Source organism: Myotis daubentonii, chromosome 17, assembly GCF_963259705.1.
Source record: "Myotis daubentonii chromosome 17, mMyoDau2.1, whole genome shotgun sequence".
Classification (NCBI taxonomy): domain Eukaryota; kingdom Metazoa; phylum Chordata; class Mammalia; order Chiroptera; family Vespertilionidae; genus Myotis; species Myotis daubentonii.
The window spans coordinates 10285931-10301091 of record NC_081856.1 but is presented as its reverse complement, the minus strand read 5'-3'; the positions used below and the strand labels follow the sequence as shown (position 1 = coordinate 10301091).

General features: G+C 36.8%; 1 protein-coding gene across 12 annotated transcripts in view; it reads right to left on the bottom strand.

Moving 5' to 3' along the window:
* Window positions 1–15161, bottom strand: part of TATDN1 (TatD DNase domain containing 1) — a 28243-nt gene that overhangs the window by 8934 nt on the left and 4148 nt on the right. For 7 of the 12 annotated variants that reach the window (XR_009449648.1, XR_009449649.1, XM_059672760.1 and 4 more), the window contains exons 2-9: window positions 11668–11733; window positions 9837–9886; window positions 8904–8967; window positions 6806–6949; window positions 6671–6713; window positions 2388–2473; window positions 2264–2304; window positions 463–539 (exon numbers count right to left, since the gene is read on the bottom strand). Coding sequence is in view for 10 of the 12 variants with exons in the window: in XM_059672760.1 (XP_059528743.1) it covers window positions 463–539; window positions 2264–2304; window positions 2388–2473; window positions 6671–6713; window positions 6806–6949; window positions 8904–8967; window positions 9837–9886; window positions 11668–11733 (571 nt within the window). In the remaining 2 variants the exon portion in view is untranslated. Of the gene's footprint in view, window positions 1–462; window positions 540–2263; window positions 2305–2387; window positions 2474–6670; window positions 6714–6805; window positions 6950–8826; window positions 8968–9206; window positions 9276–9836; window positions 9887–11667; window positions 11734–15161 lie in introns of those variants that run through there. The other 5 variants (XM_059672765.1, XM_059672761.1, XM_059672766.1 and 2 more) reach the window with 5 other exon arrangements.

Genomic DNA, 15161 nt, shown 5'->3' with positions numbered 1-15161 from the left:
AGTTACTTTATACCTGTTTTTTAGCTTCTCTAAGCCCCAGTTAATTGACCTACAGAGAAAAAGATGATTATGTCATAGTATAACCTTTCCCCTGTGGTCAGTCATCACACACACAATGAACAGGTATGTTTTAAAGGGACAAAAATAATCTGAAAATAAACTGCATTGCTACAGAAAGCTAGTTGCTGAGCTCAACATAAAACTATTTTCCATTATTGGAACACATGGTAGTTTTTAATGTTCCAGCTTTAACTTGTAATAGTACTGTTTAATTCCCTACATAATTACTGAAATTTTCAGGCCAAGGTCAATGCAAAATACAAACTAAATTAATAAATTCGTATCATCATCAGCAATTCACGATAACAATTTAAGGAATCTCTACGGCCATACCACCCTGAACGCGCCCGATCTCGTCTAAGGAATCTGCTTAATATGTTAAAAAACAAAAACAGAACCTACCAACCATTAAATCCTATATAGAGATCCAAGTCAACCAAAGCAGCTGCTATTTCCTTGGTACCATCAAATGAATGCACCTAAAGACATACAGGCATAATTCTATTATTATAATTACTCTTCCCTTAATAAGATTTTCTAAGCAAAAATATAGGTGCATTAGGGTTTTTGGACCACAAGATTTCAAATGTGGTGGCCTCTACAATTTTTATTTTCAATTATAACCTGTCATCATCTCCAATTACATGAGATAAGAAGGAATTTGTTGGCTGCCTAAAATTTCTGCCTTGGCGGCTCCCTGTGGCTATCTCCACCGGCATTAGGGCATGTATACATTACAGCATGCATCTCCAGGAAGGAGAACTGGACTAGGGAACCACATTCTTAGGCAAAAGCATGAGAAAAAATTAGAAACGTTATAAAACTATTAAAAATATATTTTTAAACGTTCAATTTTTCGGTTAGAAATTACTTTTAAGAGGCAAGTTTTAAGACATAAAGAGGTTGTAAGAACGTTGCTAAAACAATATTATATAGTTAATAATATCAGCTCAATAGGCAAAAAAAATTGAGAGGGCGTTTTTCTCCTTCAAAGATATAGGAGGTAAGGTATAGTTTTCATAGTATTTATGTAATCAAAACCAGTAAAAACAATAACACTCCTTTAAACATACTTAGCCAGTGATATCAAATTAATACTGAGCCTAGAGTCAGAATACACTGGGTAACAAGTTTCTATACAACGAAACTATTAGATGCCCAAAAGGGTTTATTTTTATCCTCTGACTAGAAAACATAGCCTCCAACAGTATCAAATAATTTTAAACGTGACTCCATATAAACCATTTCAGAATATTACTAATCCTTTATTTGAAAATTTTTAATAAAAGTCAAAAATTTAAGTTGGTTTTGCTGTTGCTGATACTTTTTTTTAAAACTATTATAGAAACATCCAAGTAAATTCTTATTTAGAAATAAAGTAAATGGGCTGAGAAGTAGAGCCTGAAGGTTTAAGTGCCACCAGTAATACCAAGAGCATTAATGAAAGCCTCTCTCAATTTCCAAGTACTGTTCCCAAAGGATAAGTTATAGGGTCAGTAAATTACAGATAAAAATGTGCACTGTAATATTTAATACCACAGCAATGCAAAAAGCATGCATATCACTAGTATGCATAAAATATGAGGCCAAGAATTTAAGAGCATAAATATGAAATTGTCAAAGCAGTGCAATGTGGGTATACAATTAGTGCAAAATGCTATTTCCTCTGCCTAGATAACAGGTTTTTTTTGGAGCCCAGTGAGTCTCTCCTGCAATTATGTATGAAAATTGACATATCTGAGCATTTTTCTGAGGCAGATTTTCAAAGGAGTCCATGATCCCCAGAATATTAGAAGTCACATGGATACTCGCGTTAAGTGGTGGGTAGATAATATTTATGGGAAATGTCTCAAGATTGACTAAGATGACCATATAGAAGTGTTTAGAGTAGAAGCAAATTACAGAAAGGAGAATGAGTCTCTAAGTCAGAGTAATAATAGTGAATACAGTTGAAAAGAAGTTAAGAAGGCAAGCCTAAATGTTAAATTATTTTTAAGTATTATTAAAATTAATTTTGCTCAAATTTAAGAGTGTCTGATAGAAAAGGCAGAGTGAACAGAATTCTATACTCATTTTTGTACTTTGAAGACTAACTAAATTTACATGTCCTTCAGATAATGAGAGGAATCTTAGTAAGTTTATTGACCAATCTTAATAACCAAGAAGCTTTTTGCAGCATTTAGTAAAAACAACTCATACTTACTACTCCCCCTACACACCGATCTCTATTTCTTTTCATTATGTCTGTGAATTAAAAACAGAGAACTTTTAGCAAATAGTTGGATTTCTGCAAAACTTAAATTCTAAATATTATAGCTTTAACTCACCCAAAAATTCAGCATGTGAGTTTCGGCAGTGAAGAAACATGGGTAATTTTGTCTGATCTGACAGTTCAAACTGTTTTTCAAAATATCTGCATAATACAAAAGATGTTGTTAAAAATTTTATTTTAGCATGAGAAAAGTAATTGTTAAATTATCGTTTTTAGTTAAAGGAATTTCCCTAGAAATTATCGGGCAAAGATACTAAGTTGAGACATTTAAAATATGCCAGGCTTAGCCAAAGGCTTTTACAACACACATCATCTGGAAAGAGGTACTTCATTTTCTGGGATTACAAAATTTTCAGAAATGATTATTAACTACAGGGTAAATTAAGTAGTACTTTACTATTGATCACTAGAACTGAAGAGCTATAGAGTTTAAGTTTAGAGGTATAGGATATTTCCCCAAATAATTACTTTTAACTAGCTGTCCAACCAAATCTCAGCAAATGAAGCAGACACCATCCTATAACCTGTGGGATCCCTTCCCTGCAGAATGTGTTTGGTGATGGAAAATACACGACCGGCCCCTTGCTCTGAGAGCTGGCTAAGCACCATCAGCAGGAGTCAGCTGACTCCAGTGAGAAGCCAGGCAGAGCTTTATTTATACTCAGTGTTTCTATGTGCTGTTGTATAATAAATTACTGCCACTGTGCCAAAAGGATTCCCTTATAAACTAAATACAAGGAGCTGTTAAAGAGCACAAAAACTAAAATACTCTAAAATACTCCATTTTTCAGAAAAATGAAAATTACATAAAGTAGCAGCTCTGAATATTTTTAAGTTTTCCAAGTGCCACATACCATTATCTCATCTAGCATAGCACAAGGGTTGGTGTCAGAGGTGGGTAGGACCTTGTTCAAGATCACAACACACAACATGGCAAACCTAGAACCCGAACTTCAGTGCTCCAATTCCAAGTCCCAGCCAAAACCAAAAGTCATGGTGTATCAAAGAAGCCTCTTCCTGGTCCCACAGTATAATATCCAGAGGCTGTAATGGGGTGGTGGGGGGAGGGGGGTTTTTTCCCTTCATTTTAGCAGTGTTCCCTCTCATTTTCCTTAATGGTCAAGTCGTTTTAGGTGAAACCAGGAGTTACAGACAAGAGGTGTCTTATTATTTTCCAAGGGGCTTAGCTCTTCTAGACCTCTTGATCTTGGGGAACAATTTCTCTGTGTTTAACTTAAATCTCTTTGGTAATATTTTCCCATATCTTGTCTCCTGAAGTGCAGAGCAGCTATTTTACTGAGTACCCCTCTATCTTCGAAAATGCTCAATTTCAAAATTAGAAACAGAAATATACTTTTAAAAGACATAGTCATCCTAAAATCGGTGGTCTATGTCTTTATTACCCAATGTTTAGGTTTTTAAACCACCTTTTAAAATTCTGCTGGGTTAGTATAAACAAAAATATTTTTAAAGTGCTGAAATTTCAGTGTAGGAAACAGAAGGGAAACTTGAGGGGAAAAAAGATTTAAATCATTACACTAGTCATTATTTCCATAACCTCTAAATTAACTCAAATGTCAGCAAGTAAGTGTGCTCCAGTCATTCTGTGAACTTAGTGTGTGGCTTCTGGCTATGCACAGCAGGCAGTATTCTCCACTTTCTGTGTTCTCCCCTCTAAACTGAAGATATTTTTCAGCAGAATTCTAGGTACTAAGCCACATGACCAAGCTGGAGACTTACAGAATCTAATGCTCAGCTTGGAAATTAGCCTTCCTATTACAGAGCAGGCCAAAACAATTTTCCAACCTATGTTAATTATTTATGTCCTCTTTTAAAATATTCATGAATAAAATGTAACTTTCCATACAAATTCATTCAATGACCAGGATCACATCAGATTTTATTCTAATTTATTAAAAAACGCTTAGAGAATCACATGAGTCTTCAACACAGTAGGTTCCATTTTATTAAGGAAAAAAACCAAATAGCTCTTAAATTATCTTCACTCATCATAGAATGTGTCGTATAAAATTAAAGTTTTGCTTCCAAAAATGTTTCCATGTGGTGGTTGTGTTGTCTAGTGGTGCTATTGGGGCCAGAAGCACCAATGACATGAGACGTTTAACCACTGAAGGGTCATTTTTCATAAAATTTCCTTAGGGGTCTGGAGGAAAATCTTCCACTAGGCATTTTAGTGCTATAGTTACTTTAAATGTGACTAAAAGCCACAAAAAGTTGAATTCTTTCAGTATAAAAAAGTTATGGAGCCAAATTGTGGGCTCCTCGGACATACATAAGCAGTCCCAATAAAATAGCTGCTCAAGTAAGAAAATAGAATTTGTCTGATTACACTTAGTATACGCTCCACTCAAGTGTCCTGCTCATTCATCTCTGTCAGCTTCTGAACATTAGAATTGCTGCTTCTTTCCTTCAAAGAACACCTGTAATTCACAGTTCTAAATAGTTCTAAAGTCTTATTCTCACACCAGAGTCTCTGCCTCATGAGGCTTATCTTGGCTGAAAAGACACCAAGTGGAGGAATTATGATCTGTGGGCTTAACTTAAGAAACCACTACAGATAACTTTTTTCTACTTAAATATGAATCTGTGAACTTAAGATTAAGTGAGCTGACCTACATGATATTTAAGAGAGATAAAGGGATTTAGTGATCCTGTGGGTAAGCACATGAGCATCCTTGAAAAACACAGCAAATATTATGTCACTAATTAAATAGTTCTGACACAGTTATAAAGATTAGAGAACTGAAAGACTTCGAAGAACATTAATGTAATCCATCCTATGTCACTTGGTTATAAACCTTCACGCTCCAGGAATTCTGGAGCTTGAAGTCTGGGTGTGACAGAATCGCTACTCAATCTGATTCTTGCTATAGGCATTTTCAACTGGGCTGGACATAAGGGCTGTTTGTGGTAGGGCAGGCAGTGAAGGAAGGGGGAAATATAATTTGGCATATATAATTTGAAAAATCCCTTCAAGCCACTGGCTTAATCAAGATCATATGACAAAATGGTTAATTAAATATTATGAGAGAAAAAAAATATTATGCTAGAGCTAGACGGTATCTTAAAGAATTTGATCCAGACTCCTTGCTTATGTATAAGCAACTAAGCAGAGGATTGTTTATTCTTAAATGGCCGTAAGGACAGATATTATACTTTATTCACATTTTTGACTATTGGGTTCTTAGCAGTTTCTGGCACATATAAGTCTCTAAATATTTGCAGAATGGTGGAATAACTAAATTAACCTCCTTTAGAAGCTCATTCTAATATTTTATCATCTAGACCAGTGGTTGGCAAACTGCGGCTCACGAGCCACATGCAGCTCTTTGGCCCCTTGAGTGTGGCCACGAAGTTTCAATCGCACTGTACGTGCGTGCCCACATGTGGTATTTTGTGGAAGAGCCACACTCAAGGGGCCGCAGTTTGCCAACCACTGATCTAGACAATTAAAACATTGTTTTTGAAATTCAACAAAATGCACATCTTCAATTAAGCCTATGACCTAAATTTTCTTTTCAGCCTCTAACACTACACCAGTATGACAGGAGCTCCAACTAAAAGCTATAGGCAATAGGGCAGGAGTGGGCAAACTTTTTGACTCGAGGGCCACAATGGGTTCTTAAACTGGACCGGAGGGCCGGAACAAAAGCATGGATGGAGTGTTTGTGTGAACTAATATAAATTCAAAGTAAATATCATTACATAAAAGGGTACGGTCTTTTTTTTTTTAGTTTTATTCATTTCAAACGGGCCGGATTCGGCCCGCGGGCCGTAGTTTGCCCACAGCTGCAATAGGGTATATAGGAAGTCCCCAAAGCTTGTAAGCTTTGTTGTTTTCTAAGAAGACACCACTCTCAACATAGCTCTTAAGGATTCCTCTGCTCCAAAGTGACACTATCCAAAGCCCAGCAAGACTAAAATAAGTTTTCTGGCTTTGGTCCGATCGCTTTTTCATATCCTTTCTCTTAAATCATATCCCCCACAAATGAATACGATTCATTTCATTGGAATGGTTCATGTATGAATGCATTAAATCAAAAGCAACACAAAGCCTCTACTATATAAAACTCATCACTTATTTCTACCATTAAAATCAGATTATATGGCTAATCAATCAGGGATCTATCTAAACTTTGGTCCCTTAGGAATTACATGCAAGTATGCATGGCATTTGTTGCACTTAACTGTTGATATACAATGGAAAAAAAGAGAGCCTGATGCTTAAAGATACATATTCAGGATGATAAAAGCTATTTTTTTTAAAAAAAAAATTAAGATTTTACAATCATTTCTAAAGTCAACAAATTTCCTTACTTGAGCTGAGTATCTTTGGGACAAAACTGTAGTCGGTCAAAATCTTCAAGACAAAAAAGAATAATTACTCATGACTTGTACAAAACAAATCAATTATATTTTCAAGGTCACTCACAGAGCTGGGTTGGCACTTACCGAGTCCACATTCCCCTATTGCTACAACTTTCCCCTTGTTGTTTTCAGCAAGATTTAGCAACTCCATTAAGTAAATATCGGGGTTATTCTTTTCAAATTCATCACATCTTGTAGGATGACATCCAACTGTACTGAAAAACATATCTAAGCACAAAATAATGTCCTAGGATTATTTTTAAACTATTTTTCATATTTGTATTTCATATGCATAAATGAGACTATAGATTAATTTCAACTGGTTAATTTTTAATAGCCAAAAACTATTCAAACTATTAGAATTGCATTAGTTTAATCATATACAACTTTTTGGAATACTTTAACAAGGTAGGGCATGAAGATGAAAATTGCCTTAACATATTGATAAAAATAATTAATGCAACTCTTCCCAAAGCTCAGCCCTAGCCAGTCTGGCTCACTGCATAGAGCATCGGCCTGCGGACCAAAGGGTCCTGGGTTCAATTCCGGTCAAGGGCACATCACCTGGTTGCAGGCTCTTCCCCAGCCCAGGCCCTGGTCGGGGCTCATGAGGAGGCAACCAATCGATGTATTTTTCTCACATGAACGTTTGTGTCTTTCCCTCTCTCTTCCACTCTCCCTAAAAAAATCAATGGAAAAATATCCTCAGGTGAGGATTAACAACAAACAAAACAAAGCTTGGTATATACTGAGCCTTGTAGAATGGAAAATGAAACAACTGTAGAATTAAATGTCAATAAATTTATCTTTTATAGTCACTGTTCATATGTTGTGTTACTTCATGTATTTAATAGTTAAAATGTATATTCCTTACCATTAATAAGGGTAACTTAAAGAGGTGGAAGGGGGAATTTGTTTTTCTAAATAAAAATAAAGCTCACTTGCCGAAACTGGTTTGGCTCAGTGGATAGAGCATCGGCCTGCGGACTGAAGGGTCCCAGGTTCGATTCCGGTCAAGGGCATGTACCTGGGTTGCGGGCACATCCCCAGTAGGAGATGTGCAGGAGGCAGCTGATCAATGTTTCTCTCATCGATGTTTCTAACGCTCATCTCTCTCCCTTCCTCTCTGTAAAAAATCAATAAAATATATATTTTTTTAAAAAAAAATAAAGCTCACTTATCTGGAGACCATACCTTTTGATAGTTTTAATTGCATAGAACACAAATATGAAGCCAAAAGGGTTTTTGAGTGGCTTAAGGTGCAGCTGAACCCATGGGAAAGGTGTGGAGCCTTCCTGTGACTCTGAGCAGATGTTTACATAAAAAGGGAGGCAGAGCTTTGAAAGCAGTGAGGAAACAGGTACACGGAGAGGAGTGGAAGAGGGCTGACATCGAAGATCTGAGGATTTTTTTTAAACATATCTGTTTGGGGATAAAATGTATGGAAGACATTATTCTGATCACCTAAAAGCTCTGGAAAGATGCCTTCTTTTATACCCTTAATCACTATGAAAAAGTAGCAGTGAATCCTGAAGCGATTTCCATAAACAATAGCTTTTAATAAGCCAGTTATTTTGAAAAATAACGTAGAATGCCTAATTTTTCAATGTCCAATAGATAAAGCAAACCACACACCCCAAAAAAGGTTGATAAGTAAATGAATGCTGGATAAAGGAGGTATTTTATATAATTAAGATTTCTTTAGGAACCAATTCCAAAATTTCATAGATTTTAAATAACTGCAGAATGTATGAACATAAAGTACAGGATGGATTATGTAGTACAGTATTACTTGCACAGTGGTCTACATAATAAATATTTAATAAATGATTTTTCACAGCTTAGGTTAAAAAAGAGCAAATAGCAAGCAATTCACCTTAAACACATTACAACATATACAGAAAAATTCTACATCAGGAATATTTGAGGTTAAATTATATACCTGGTGACCTAATTCTCATTAACTGAAATCTTAATCCTTATTAAGTACAATCCTTATTAAGTTCTATGCCAATGGGCACTTTGAACTTTTCATCATAATCATGTCCCATTGAAACCAGTCTATTTTCCTGTTGTTTCTACAGTCATCATCCATTGTATTGTACCTGAAGCGGTTCTCAGAAAGATTTCTTCAAAATAACTTAATTCATATTTGCTTTTGGTAAAAGTAATATGAGGATACCATTTGTTTGTGCCAAATGGAGTGCATCTTTACTGTCTTGTAGATTTCCGCCTGTAATCATAAACTGAAATAGAAATAAAATAAGCCCACTTTAACAAGGTATCAGCAATTGTTCCACAAACATGCCTTCTCATTACTGCTTTTTTCCAGAATGCTTTTCTCTCTCACGGTCACACACCTCCCATTCCTTTAAAATTCAACTGAAGGATCATCTCCTCTATGTAGAGTGGTCCCTGTCTACTCCTCTCCACGCAGACACACACTGCACAGAATTCATCACTCCCACCACTGAAATGCGTTCACATGTCTGTCTTTCCTATTGGACCATGAGTTCCTTGAAGGCAGAGATCAGGTTGTGAACACTGCAAAAGACTGAATAACGAAAGATCTCAGGCAAGCTAATCAACATAGAGGCAGTAGCCACCAAGTGTGCTGATACCGCACCACTACAGAACTCTCTAAAATAGCAGGCATTGTCCTTATCAAATTATTACTAAAAAATGAAACTGTCCTCTCTGTTACTTGAAACGGTATACCTACATACTATAAAAACTAGGCTTGGTGACAGATACATGTCTTTTTTATGATTGCTTACCTCAATAAATACTAAAGTATGCCATAAAATGAATGTATTTAAGGTTGCCTCTTCGGGCGCCTGGTATTTCAGACGGACTTTGAAAAAAATTTCAAAGAGATTTTGCTATTTCTGAATGGAAGAACTAACTATCCATGAAGCTTGTGTCATTTAAACTGCTGTGAACAGAATATGTGGACATACTTTATTTCATTAACTTGATAATATTACATATTAACAGTATATACTCAAAAAAGGCAAGTGTGATACTGGCTTTTTCCCTTTTATTCAGCAGTATTTTAACCAAAATTTAGTGTTTTTTTTAAAAATCTCAATAGTAATAAAAACTAGATTGTTACCTTTTTAACACCAATTTGGACAGCTCTCTGTATTACATCCTGTAAGTCATCTGTAAAAGATGAACCCCAAAGTAAGAGGGCCTGGTAAATAAAACTCCATTTATCTATAAGTCACATTTACTAAATCAAAATCAAATCAGTACTATTTAACAAGTATTTAACGTATAAGAATAGAGTGTGATAATCTTAGAAAAAGAAACCCGTATAAGGCAAACTAGATGAAGTTATTCATTTATTTGTATTTTTATTCTGTTGGCCAAAAGAGTATAAAGTGACAAAATTCAGAGGTTCAAACTAAAGATGAATTCACTGACTACAATTTGAACCATTTGCTTTGAATTTCAAACTTGTTGGTAGATCTTTAAAAATAGAAATCATTAAGATTATTTTTACTATGGCTTTTTAGAGTACACATGGCAATGCCCCCCAAAATATAGTGTCTATTTTAAAATTTTAGTTAATGCCATATTTCTATAATTACTATCCCCATTGAAGAAGGTTAATTTTTTATTTTCTCTGACAGTTGTTTTTTGCTTTTTTCCTAAAATTGATTGTTAAGTAACAAACTTTTGGGGGAGAGCAATAGTAATTACTAAGCTCCGAGAGGCCTGTAGCAAAATTAAACAATTATGTCATAAAAACCTATTTCTTAATTTCATATTTAAGCAACAAAGTAAATGTGATTGGAATTCAATTACTATTACTTCTAGAATAGCTACAAAATATAACTTAGACAAAGAATTATCAACTTAGTGAACGTATATAAGTAGAGAGGTTTTACTAATTATTATAAACTAGAATAATATTGATACTGATCACTATAACACTTATTTCATACACACACATATACAAATATATACACCCAGTCATAAAGCATGAACTCTGAGTGCTAGGAGGCGAAAAAAAAAAGAATGTAATTGATTCAGTTTTCTAACTATACCATGTAAATAACATCTAAACTTCTAAATGCAGTAGGTAAAATAAGTTTTGAGGTAAGGTTAAGGAAAACTAACATTTATCTTTCCTTGTTCAAGTGACATCTAGCATTTCCTATATTTAAAGCTTTCATTTAGTATCAAGTGAGATTAACTTCTGACTGAGCATGTGAAATGTGCAATTCCATACCATCCAGACCCACAAAACCAGTTTCCTATTTGTACTTACATAATGACAGATATAGTAATTTTCTGAGGCAATATGCACAGGCTAGTTTATTGGAGAAATTAAAAAACTTGTCACCATCATTTCCTGCTTAGTCACGTAGCTGACATAAGCCTTTTAAAAATGAACTTGATGTGATAAATAGAAGCCATTTTGTTTTTGGGGTACTACTCTTCCCACCTGCACTGCAGATGTGTAGGATCTAGCAGGACTGGGCTGGAAAGGGGGAGAAGCAAGACAGAGGACTGCAGTGCACCGCCCCCTAAACCACATTCCCACTTAGTCACCCCCTGAAATGTTTTAGGAAAACCAGACATACTAATGCTCAACTGGACATTATTTTTTAAATTATGTCCCTTACTGTTCGATTGCCTGAAAGACTAAACATCAACTACTGTTTGGCTTTTCTGCATATGGTTATGTAAAGTTCTATATTCGAAATTATAAACTTCTACAGATAAGGGCTTGATTAACTGTTACAACAGGTGTATTATAAGTGTTCGCTATCACAGTTTATCAATGTAGCTTATAGGTGTTTCACTTTGTTTACGGTTTATCCAAGATGCATAGTAATATTTCAGTTGTAAGAGTGGATTATGCTTTTCTAGGTCTCCTTGAGGCCGACTATTTATCTTCATAGAGAAACTGTTTACCTCAATAAAACATTTACCTTGATGCTTTTGAACCCCCCTATAAATTCCTCTGAATACAGGATCTGTCAAGTTGATACCAATATCTGCGGAAAGCAAAAGAAAAATAAATGATTAATCATGAAGAGCCTCTATGTGAAACCTGTTCTTTAAATAAAAGTTCATACTTTTCATCCTCACATTCATTCGCTTCAACAAAATCTGAGCGCCTGCAGCTTGCCAGTCACTGTGTCACTGTGCGAGACACCTGGGCTACAAAGATGAGAGAGATGCCTGCTGTGAAGAAACTGGGAATTGGGAAGCAGGCCCACCGACAGACAGTAAGAAACGTTCCACGCAGACACTGGTACTGTGGGCCACAGACGAGGAACCCCGACCTAGTCTGGGAGCTGGCCCAGAGGCTTCCAGGAGAAGCGGTCCGGGAACGGAACCTTAAAGGCTGAGTTAGAGTTACCCAGTACAAGAGGGGAAACTGCAGACAAGAGGAAGCAGCAGGAGCAGAGCATCGGGTGTGAAATAGCACAATGATTAGGGAGAATGACAGGCCATTCTAGCTGCTGGAAAAGGTGTAGGGAAGGAGTGACCAGAAAAGGCCAGGCTCAGCTGTTACAGACACTTGTCTTTAAAGTGTCAGATGCAGCAAAAAGCACTGATGGCTTTTAAGCAAAAGAGTAAGGTTTGCATTGTGGGCATGTCATTCTGGAGTCTTTGTGGAGGGAAGAATTTGAAGGGAGCAAGGAGTCAGGATAGCTGCTTGAAACGGGTAAGAGCTCCCATTTACCATGAAGAGGACCTGGATGAGGGTAATGCAAGCAAAGATGCAGAGAAGAATAAATTGTTTATTTCCTTTACTCATCAAATATTTATGAAGACCAACTCTGTGCCAAATAGTATGGTAAGGGGTTAGGGAACACAGAAATGAGTAAGACCCAAGACTCGGTCCCGCCCTCCAGAAATTTATATGGGAACTACAAATATAACTGTGATATAATAAACTACACTGTAGCAACAGAAGGCAAGAAATGTTTATATTCATTGCTGTATCCCTAGAACAGTGATGGCGAACATATGACATGCGTGTCAGAGGTGACACACGAACTCATTTTTTTGGTTGATTTTTCTTTGTTAAATGGCATTTAAATATATAAAATAAATATCAAAAATATAAGTCTTTGTTTTACTATGGTTGCAAATATCAAAAAATTTCTATATGTGACACGGCACCAGAGTTAAGTTAGGGTTTTTCAGAATGCTGACACGCCGAGCTCAAAAGGTTCGCCATCACTGCCCTAGAACCCAGCACAATGGTTGTGTGAAAATAATATAAATGGAGCCACTTCAAAATGGAGTCAGAGCAGCCACCCAGAGGAATTGCCTTGCACACCTTACTCCTCAAACTTTGGGATGTTTCAACTGGACAAAATAACTTTTGGGCTGGGCCAAACAATGGTATATTCCAATGAACTGATTACAAAGTTAACAGGAAAGCAGAAATCCTGGTAGTTCTTTAGAATTAGTACCACCACGTGGAGCTAAAGAATAACTTACTTGCGCCTATAGAAATTCCCTCCTTAGCTCATTAACACCAACAGAAATTCCTTTCTTCTGTCCCCTTACCTTTCTCACAATTATCCCTGGCCTTCACCCCATAATTGTAAACTATTTAGGTTTCTGCCTGAATCAGTGTTTCCCAGAAGTGCAATTCTTTTTTAACTCAAATGAGTGCTTGTTGCCTCTCATCTTGGCTTTTCATTTAAACACACATTGTTAGCATGGGAGCACAAAAAGGAGGCAATAACAGCTCTGGCAGTATGATGAGAAAAGCTTCACAAAAGAGGTCATCTTGAAGCTAAAACTAATGGAAAGGGCATTCTGCACACACATGTGTAGGTACAAGCCTGGAAGAAATTCACTGAGCCTGTAGAGCAGTGTCCTCAATGGAGAGCGATTCTGCAGAACCTCTTCTCCTAACTCTCCCCCAGCCCATAGCATTTAGCAACGTCTATATTCATTTCTAGTTGTCACAACCGGGAAAGTGCTGCTAGCATCTAGGCTTCAGGCCAGGGATGCTGCTAAATATCCTACAAGGCTGACAGGCTAGCCTCTCACAACAAATAATTATCCGACCCAAACTATCAAGTGCTGTTCCTGATAAATCCTGCTGCAGAGGACAAGAGAACAAGGGGAAGAATAAGACATGAAGTCAGGTTGTGATGGGCATGGCCAATAACAATGTCATCCTTAGTTAAAATACATACCCTTTAGCTTTTAGCACGAGGACAATCTCCAAGTCTGTGGAGAGACTGCTGCCCATCAATAGACCCTACATTATTTCTGCTGAGCTCCAGCTTCTCTTCAGTATATTCTCACTCTGCTTCAGCCAAGCTGACCCTCAGTGTGCTCTGCGGCTTCAACATTAAGACAGACCTTGCAAGATGAAAGGAGTCTGGGTAATTCAAGAGACGTAGAGAGAGTATTCCACAAGAGAAAAGCACAATGCAGAAAACTTCAAAGATATGCAATAGCATATGTCAGTGGAGGGTGGGAGATGAATTCACAACAGATACTATTACAGTAAAGGGCTGTTAACACACAAATATCAAATACTATAAAATACAAATTCATTAAGAATGCCCAGATCACAGAAATTAGCACCTATTTTCTTTTCATAAGAACAGGAAATAAGATAGGGAAGGGGCAGAGTGGGAAAAGAAACCCTGGGAATAGAGGAGGGGCCTTTCTGCCTAAAACAGCCATGGGCAAACTACGGCCCGTTTGAAATGAATAAAACTAAAAAAAAAAAAAAAAGACCGTACCCTTTTATGTAATGATGTTTACTTTGAATTTATATTAGTTCACACAAACACTCCATCCATGCTTTTGTTCCGGCCCTCCAGTCCAGTTTAAGATCCCATTGTGGCCCTGGAGTCAAAAAGTTTGCCCACCCCTGGCCTAGAATGACCCGTCACAGGAGTCAGTCTAGTCATCCACCAGGTGATCATTAGGAGCACTGAGCCCATCTGCATCTCTAGCCCATTTTCCCTTTGTGCAGCGAAGAAATTAGAATTTGTCCAAAGCAATCTTTTCCTAGAAACAAAGTGAAAAACAAATGAAACCCAAACCAAGCAAATTTAGCAAGTACACTTTCTGATACTAATTTCAAAAGTGAATTAAAGATTAGCTTGGAGGCTCAATTATGAAACCTTTCCAATTTCCAAGTCCTTGTCTCAACCCTAATAGGAATGGATGCTAAATCCTTTTTTTCTTTTTTTTTCTTTTTTAATATATTTTATTGATTTTTTACAGAGAGGAAGGGAGAGAGATAGAGAGTTAGAAACATCGATGGGAGAGAAACATCGATCAGCCGCCTCCTGCACATCTCCCACTGGGGATGTGCCCGCAACCCAGGTACATGCCCTTGACCGGAATCGAACCTGGGACCCTTCAGTCCGCAGGCCGACGCTCTATCCACTGAGCCAAACCGGTTTCGGCCTAAATCCTTTTTCAATGCTTA